The sequence below is a fragment of the Knufia obscura genome (genome assembly GCF_036327395.1).
Source record: "Knufia obscura strain CCFEE 5817 isolate CBS 148926 chromosome Unknown scaffold_1, whole genome shotgun sequence".
Lineage (NCBI taxonomy): Eukaryota > Fungi > Ascomycota > Eurotiomycetes > Chaetothyriales > Trichomeriaceae > Knufia > Knufia obscura.
Window position 1 is genome coordinate 386,590 of NW_027042687.1, and position 8,228 is coordinate 394,817.

Sequence of the window (8,228 nt, forward strand, 5' to 3'; positions counted from 1 at the left end):
GGTCTGCAAATTTCGAAAGTCCTGATGCACATGTTCGAGGCTTAGTCGATCGGACCAGTCCACAAAGTTCAGGATGTGCCATCGACCAGATCAACAGGTACAAAATTCTGGAGATACTGCTGACTCAAGGCTGGCAAGATGCATATTTCTGTTTTCAGACAGAACTGAGTAGGCGTCCCTGCTGCCCAAACCACTATGCCGTGAGGCAAAATGTGGAAGCCTGTCAAGGCGCCTTACATACGATACAGTCTATAAGTCGTCTCACATCTGTCCAAGCAGCTACTCGTTCCCCCATCCATTTACGATCGTGCTATTACGAAACAGATTCCACCTGCTATGAAGTTGACAGCTCTACTCCAACAGTTGACCAGCCTCAATCTACAAGACCAACCACCGTCACACCCGGGCCACACATTCCCGGGTAGCTGGCCACCATCAGATGCTGGGCGCACCGAAACAGACACAATGTCCTTGACCACTGCAGAAACGGCACCTGCTTCAGCGCAGTCACAGCGACCGTCAGCCACCATAGTTCCCCAACCTGGAATCTTCCTCGACATCGGAGATTTCATGCGCAGCGAAAACACTAGTCTGTCCAACGGGCTGGAATATGAACGCGCCAACGATGCCCGTCTGGAATCGGGCTGTATCATCTACATCAACGACGATGTAGATTCCAGTTCCCGAATCGACAAACGAGTCATGCTCATGTTCAAAGACTGCTGGTCCTCATCGTACGGTTGCGTGAGTTTCTGCCGGCACAAGCGCTGCCCGTCTTCGCCCGGAGAAGTCAAAGTCCACAGGCTGGTCTGCCAGGTCGGCTCGCACTGGGCTGAACCTAGTCCGTCGGATATGCAAGCCATCAGCGTCGAGCTGTACGACGCGAGTCTGGCAGAGGGGATCACCATCAATCTCCAGGAAATCTGGAATGTCAAGTCGGAGGTCAAGGTCTCTGTCATTGGTCGTGTACCACCGCAGGACTGGCCTAGTGTTCGCAGGCAGATTGATGAGCTATTCCACGCGGATTCGAGTACACAGTGGATCGTCGCACCAACGTCAGTTCCCACCCCTACTAAGCCTGGACGTAGTCGACGATGACGGACTAGCTCGAGGAGTGGATTGCATGTTGAGAACAACTCAGTAAGTCGACGGAGGACTGGAGGTTCAAGACAATTAGTATATATACGATGAGCGTTAATTGAGTTGAGCTTGCCATCATGAGCAGCGTCTGAGAACCTGAGACACTGGCGGAGAGCGTTCGACATGCCAGCTTTGATTGCCTTCGTACTCGTTTTCAAGACTTAGTCACTTCGGCCACTTAGATCATTTACATGTTCAACGTAAGAAGGAATTGGGATGTCACTATCATGAACCACGCCGGAAGACGGACAGCAATGTGTCGGTGACCAGGGTGCACTTGGGTCAATGTCCAGTCAAGGCCTACTATGCGTTTCAAGTACAGCGTATTGAATTTGAAGCCCGCGGAAACCTCGATTTGAGCTGCTAAGTCTATCGTTCTCGTCGCTGCTTGCTCTTCCGGGAAATTCCCCCATGATCACATGATTTCGAGGCTGCAAGGCTCATGCAGGGGCCGACGCGCATCAGTGAGCAAGCGAGAAAAGTTGTCTCTATTTATCGGACCATTTCTATTGAAGTTTAATTGAACTCTCCTACCATTCAAGAATGAACACAACCATCGAGTCATGAGGGTCAGGTGAGGTGAAACTGATAGTGGAGTCCATCACGTTCTATCAACCTCGCGGCCTGGCGTCCCCTCGCACCACTGTCATGGATCCACAACCGCATCAACAATTTGGGCCAGAGAAGAAAGCTCGACGCAGGTCATCGATAGCATATGATCCTGCTAGAGATACTTTCACAGAGATATCTGATGTTGTGCGGGAGGAAGTAGTTTCGAACGAGTCACACAACAAGACTTCAGATCCAGTGCAAACGAAGAGCAATACCATGTCTTCATCTCCCGAAACGCGAAAGCGACAACACTCAGCTTCACCTGCAAATAGTGCTGCAAGGAATGGACTCGAACGTGCAGAACCGCCGCAGAAAAGACAAAGGTCGATAGAACGAGACACTCCTGAAAATGGCACGGCCACTGCAAGGCCAAATCACGAATCACAGAAGCCAGTATCGAGGATACCGAGAATACCTAAAGTTGCGCGAGAAGACGGAGAAGTAGGGAACAAGCCAGCTCGGACGCCTGCCGCCTTCAGCAACAGAAGACCAGATACGAATCAAGAGTCACGGCGTCGGCACGATGACGAAAAACCACGAGACTACGAAAGGGTGAGAGACCGACCCAAGCGCCGATCGAGATCACCAGAACGACGTGTACCTTCAGCTTATCGAAGGAGATCACCTCCTAGACCTACGAAGCGTGACCCGAGTCCCATCCGCAGATCTCCCTCTCCCATCCGAGACTCCCCACCGAGAAATGTACCGAGACCAGGCGGTGGCCGAGGACGAGGCAGGAACGTGTTGGCTGAGCAAGAACGTCTACGTGCTGAGAGAGAAAAGGCCCAAGGTATTGCAGCTGTCAACAATGGCGTACAAGGAGTTGTCAACGAGTGGTACAACGCAGTCCCCGAATACGTCAAAGAGCGAGGTAGAGATTGGCGAAGGAACGAATCTCAGATCAAGGGTTTGCGCAGTTTCAACAATTGGGTTAAGAGTTGCATCATACAGAAGTTTAGTCCTCAGGAAAAGCATGTCGAGCAAGAGGAGGAGCTTGGTTGGGGTGAGACTGCAAAAGAGCCTGAAGAAATCAAGCCACTTCTCGTACTGGATATGGGATGCGGCAAGGGTGGGGATTTGGGGAAATGGGAGAAGGCTCCTCAAGCTGTTGGCCTTTACACTGGTCTCGATCCGGCTGACCAATCTATTGAGCAAGCTCGAGATAGATACAGGACCATGTGGAGAGGACGACGACCACGATTCGATGCTCGCTTTGCCGTCAAGGATTGCTTCGGCGAGTGGATCGGCGAGGTACCAATCGTGCAGGAGGTGGGCATTGATCCCACACCAAATACCATGAACAGATGGGGTAAAGGAGGCGGATTTGACATTGTGACCATGATGTTCAGCATGCACTATTCCTTCGAGAGTCAAGCAAAAGTCGAAATGATGCTGCGGAATGTCTCAGGAGCGCTCAAGAAAGGTGGTCGTTTTATCGGTGTCTGCCCGAACAGCGACGTTCTTTCGGATCGAGTTAAGAGCTGGTTTAGAGAGAATGGCGACAAGTACAAAGCTGCGAATGGCAATTCGACTCCTATACCTGAGACAAACGGCGAGACCAACACCAATGGGACGACTGCGCATGCTGGCGACTACGCCGAGGCATCAGCGCCATCCTGGGGCAATTCGATCTACTCCGTTCGATTTCCTCCTGCGTCCTCATCGCTTCCACCCATTGCCCCCGATGGCTCCTTCCGACCTGCTTTCGGCCACAAATATACCTACTACATCGCAGAAGCCGTCGATGTACCTGAGTTCGTGGTGCCCTGGGAGGCTTTCCGATCCATCGCAGAACATTATGGCCTTGAGCAACGATATCGCAAAGGTTTCCTCGACATCTGGAATTGTGAGACTGATCCTCAGCGGGCGACTAATACTGGAGGCGGTGCTGCTGGAGCAAATACCGGCGGATGGGGACAGGAGCCAGCCGATGATGGACAAGATTCGACTGCTGCAGTTGCAAGAGAGCTGGAACAATTGGGTGTGAGGATGGGAGTGATCAAGCATCCTGGTGGACCGCTCTGCATGACTGAGGAGGAGAAGGAGGCCGTCGCCTTCTATCACGGGTTCTGCTTTGTCAAGACCTGAGCTTGAGGCACGGTCTAATGCTTGACAGAAGAGTATACTGAGCGTTCGGGGCATAACCGTGGTTCTGCAGGGCTCCTGATCTTTCAGGCTGATGTCGAACCTCATCTAGGTACTCAACCTCAGCACGTATCAAAATTGCTTCGGTGGTTGCGGAAGCTGGCGACAAAAGATGTCGTTGTTGTCTCTTTCTGGCAGCATGAGTCTTCATTCCTGTCTTTTGCGTAGTCATGTACTGACAGTCCCAACATCGCTCCTCACTGTTATGCCGAACGCTGTTCAATCCTGGCGATCGCCACCTGCCCATTCATAGCACCCTTCCAACTGGTCAAGAGATGAACCGGTTTCATACAAACGACTGCAGGAGACGTCAAAGGAATGATACTCGCGTTTGAGGATTACTCCATTGGTGGCCCCTTGGTGCATGGATTCATGCCTATCCGTTCACCCGACGAAACAAGAGTACGAGCCATACTACTACCGACAGCGAAGCACTTCTAGGCTACCGAGTCAATAAGCCGTCGACTCAGCCTTTTTGGTCACGCTGAGCATACGTCAGACATGATTCTGGACCAAGAGGTGCGAACGGCGCTCGGATGGTTTGCTTGGATGGGAACTCTTGCGTCGACACGCGTCTAGATGAGCAACCGGGCCTGAGACATGAGGTGAGCTGGTCGAGTCACTGTAAAGGCACCATGGCTGCATAAGAGATATAGGGGTACTCTCTCTCCGGCAATTCATTCGATAAGCATTCATACCATTTCTCGAGACACAAACTCCAAAGCCAAGCCGCATTGTCACCTCGGGCGAGTATATATCTATCCTACGAGCCTGCTACACCATGCCGAGAGGTCTGACGCGGAGGTATCGAGATCTCCGGCTAGAGACGCAACCAGTGCTCGACCTTGGTAGACTCTGTCAGAAATTCGCCAAGTATCTTGAAGAGCAAGCATCACAACTTGCGGAATGGCAAAATTGGCAACAGCGTCTTCAAGAACGCATAGCTTCTGAAGTTCCCACCACGATAGCCGCACAGGAGTCCACCATGCCGCGCTCAGAAGTAGAAGACATCCTCGATACCCTGTCCTCAATCATGAATACCATGAAGAGCACTCTCGACACTGCCATACAAGATGCACCAGACGAAGATCCTTATCTGCTATATCGCCGCCATCAGGTAATCTCAGGATTGAACTCTGTCGCACGTCGAGCTTCCCAGACGAGTAATGGCGAGTATAGCGATAACGACATGCCGCCATACGAACGACCACCATCTTATATTCAAAGCCAGCGGGATGAATCTTGGCGAGGTTCTAGGGATGCACGGCGGCGCAGCATGCGCACGTATCTAGAGATACAGCACGACAACGAAGTGGCCAGGGACTTGACTGGAAATCGGCGGCGGGATCGAAGAGCTGCTGATCATCAAGCTATACCCGGTATATTCGTCAATGGGAGACCTGTGGTCGGGTCCTACGTCGACAGCGATGAATCTTCGAGTGACGATAGCGATGCCAGGTCGCGGGTGTCGTAATGAGACTGATGTTGCATACGAAGGGGTCTTGCACAAAAAGGCCAGGACAGTCCAAGTAAAGTCAGCGGCCCGCGCTGTGCGAGGAGGAGAGACGCACTGAAGCTTCCATGCAACATACCAAGTCTACAGTAGTGCTACTGTGCTAGGGCTAGCAGATCAAACAGCATCGTAAACATGTGTCAACCTTGCGTCCTTCCATATGTCCCTTTTGGAGACCGGACCTTGAAGCCTCCTTGCCATCGTATGTGTGCATAGTGTCTTCCTTTCGTCTCTCACTTGTAGCTGTACGTGTGATTGCGATTCTTGATCAGCCAGCTGTACCTACTCGACTGATCACCAATGTATGAATGCACTTAATAGGAAACTGTAGCTGAACACAACAATTCGCAACGACGTTCACTCTTCGAGCTATGAACATATTCACAGCTCCATGCTCTCTATGATCCATATCACGCCATGCTTCCTTACCATAGCTTCTAGTTCGTCGAACAATCAACATCCTAAACCACACCATGGCTCGTTCAAATGGCGCAACCACCCAGAACCCCAGCTCCAGGCTGTCGTTGAGCTTTTACTGCTTAAAGCGTGTGCACGCGGATGAGATTCGAGTATACGAAAAGAGCTTGTTATCATGTCCTATTGTGGAGATGGTCGCTCTTCCTATGCATGTCCGAGTCATGACACAGCTTTCTCGTGCCATCGCTATCTTTAGGAACAATGATCAATCAGGCGGGAGAGCTATGGTGTCTACCTCGGAGACAGACAGAGTGTCAACCTGCTGCTCAGTCATACAGATGGGGATACTGGCAATAAAACAAGAGAGAGTTGGTTGGAATGGCGACTCTTCAGCTGAGACTCACCTAGATGAACGGGAAGATCCCAGTCACAATTCCTACGCAAAGCGCAAGGAGGTTGAGTCAGTGCAATCGCACCATGATCGAAAAGAGGTATAAAATGCAGAGTTTAAGCTGACTATCAGACTGAGCATACATAGTACCTCAGTCAGCTAAATCCTGGATCCGAATCTCTCTGATCACGGCACTTTCTCCTGACCTTCTGATCCCGACGAACGTTCCGCGAGCACCAAGCATAGGTCTCTTCTCGAAGTTCTCGAAGAACAAGAAGTATCCCAAATCAAACGCACAGAGTGTGTCTCCGCCGTCGCAAGAACAGCTCCTGCTACCAAAGCCCGCTACAGACCAGTGGGCCGCATCCAAAGCACCTTTCCCCTTACCGCCCGCACGCTCAGGCTTCTCAAAGCAGGAGATGAAGGCTATGGCTTCGAGCAACAGGAATCGTCCTCCAACCGCTCCTGGCACACTCAATGCCTCAAATGTCCATCTTTTCCGCGGGAGGAACTCGAAGAAGTCGAAGAAGATCCCTAAACCCAAGAACACTACATTTCGAGCTCTCGAACACGAAGATGGTATGGTCACCCACATGTGGTATCAGAAGAATGCCAAAGCCTACCTGATGCGCATGGTCAATCCGTATCTCAAGTATCCTTATACCACGGCAGCTAGCGCCGATGATCGCAAGGCATGGATCGAACTGAATGGGGAGTATAGTGAGAGACCAACGTGATCTTGCGCCAGGGTCGGTGGCTGCGAATTGTTGTCTCGGAGGTTCACTAGAGTCGAACGTGTTCAGCGCAATAGAAGTGCTTAATGAGGTTCAGAGAGCTTTTTGTTGAAGCGGACCTCGGGCGTGTTATCGGCGGTATTCAACAATAGAGGTGCTACAAGAGATACCACCATCAGTCCTTGGTCACACCTGCTTGCTTGGGACGCCAACGACTGAAGAGAACTGTACAGCTGAGCATCACAAAGAGAAAACGTGCTTAGAGCTTGCCACCCAGCATACCAGGTCTGGTATTCCTGTGCTATAGCTAGAAAATGAAACAACATCATGAACCCACCCGATCCCGCGTTCCCCTAATGGGCTGTCTTGCTCCACGCTGACACCTCATGTCATCTCTGCACACGTGCCTTCCCTTTACATATCGCGCCCACGTCTATATCCCTCAGAACTGCGCCTTCCTCGTCTGAGCAGGCTGTACCTTCCTTGATTCACCGGAGTCCAAGGTAAGATATGAGATGACCTCAATGAGAAACTTAGCCGAGTGTCAGGAACCGTGATGACGTGACGCGACATGAAGCTCAGAGCTATCAATACACATTTTATTGACCAGTTCATGCTGTCCAACACGACACTGTCAGTTCCATCACACCGATTACCCGACAATCAGCACCACCAACCCACACCATGGCTCCATCAAGAGGCACACACCCACCTATATCCCACACAACCTCAACACCTTCAGACGAAAAAGCCCTAACCCAACAATCCAACTCCGCACTAGCAAACGCAAAACGCAACTTCACCTACCTCATCTCCCCCACCTCCACCACCACCTCCACCCGTCCAACCCGCCTGCGCACCCGCGCCCTCCTCCGCACCCTCCGGTACATCTCCCAATTCATCCTCTGGCGCCTCGTCCGCTGGGCCAAGTACGCCGCCGTCGGCGCGCTGGTAGCCGGTATCGGCGCGACTGCATTTGGATCTGTGATCACGGGCGCGGCGTGGATTGCGGCGCCGCCGACGATTGGAGTTAGTGTGATGGCGAGTGTGATCTGGGGGGTGGGGAAGTTTGCGGCGAGAAGGTTGCATCGGCGGTGGGAGAGGGAGGGTGGGGATGTGGGACATGAGAGGAGGGAGATGGAGGAGATGGAGGGTAGTTCTGTTAGGAGGGAGGGGGCGTATGGAGTTGATGTTGGGCCTAGGGTTATGCCCTGGTGAGAGTGTAGGGGATTGGTGGGTGTATGGATGGCATTCGTTGACTGGGGTTGGTTAGAGG

General features: G+C 52.0%; 5 protein-coding genes across 5 annotated transcripts; all 5 read left to right on the plus strand.

Moving 5' to 3' along the window:
- Nucleotides 1-336: 336 nt before the first annotated feature.
- PMZ80_000147 (uncharacterized protein) lies at nucleotides 337-1,098 on the plus strand (the record flags this gene model as incomplete). The annotated part of the gene is made up of 1 exon (XM_064868601.1): nucleotides 337-1,098. One exon carries the CDS (start codon nucleotides 337-339, stop codon nucleotides 1,096-1,098), a length of 762 nt encoding a protein of 253 aa, XP_064734098.1.
- A 690-nt stretch (nucleotides 1,099-1,788) lies between these two features.
- ABD1 (mRNA cap guanine-N7 methyltransferase) lies at nucleotides 1,789-3,840 on the plus strand (the record flags this gene model as incomplete). The annotated part of the gene is made up of 1 exon (XM_064868602.1): nucleotides 1,789-3,840. The coding sequence occupies one exon, from the start codon at nucleotides 1,789-1,791 to the stop codon at nucleotides 3,838-3,840; it is 2,052 nt and encodes a 683-aa protein (XP_064734099.1).
- Nucleotides 3,841-4,678: 838 nt separating this feature from the next.
- Nucleotides 4,679-5,371, plus strand: PMZ80_000149 (uncharacterized protein; the record flags this gene model as incomplete). Its single annotated transcript, XM_064868603.1, has 1 exon — nucleotides 4,679-5,371. The coding sequence occupies one exon, from the start codon at nucleotides 4,679-4,681 to the stop codon at nucleotides 5,369-5,371; it is 693 nt and encodes a 230-aa protein (XP_064734100.1).
- Nucleotides 5,372-5,883: 512 nt separating this feature from the next.
- Nucleotides 5,884-6,955, plus strand: PMZ80_000150 (uncharacterized protein; the record flags this gene model as incomplete). The annotated part of the gene is made up of 2 exons (XM_064868604.1): nucleotides 5,884-6,318; nucleotides 6,374-6,955. The coding sequence occupies 2 exons, from the start codon at nucleotides 5,884-5,886 to the stop codon at nucleotides 6,953-6,955; spliced, it is 1,017 nt and encodes a 338-aa protein (XP_064734101.1).
- Nucleotides 6,956-7,636: 681 nt separating this feature from the next.
- Nucleotides 7,637-8,170, plus strand: PMZ80_000151 (uncharacterized protein; the record flags this gene model as incomplete). Its single annotated transcript, XM_064868605.1, has 1 exon — nucleotides 7,637-8,170. The coding sequence occupies one exon, from the start codon at nucleotides 7,637-7,639 to the stop codon at nucleotides 8,168-8,170; it is 534 nt and encodes a 177-aa protein (XP_064734102.1).
- Nucleotides 8,171-8,228: the final 58 nt, after the last annotated feature.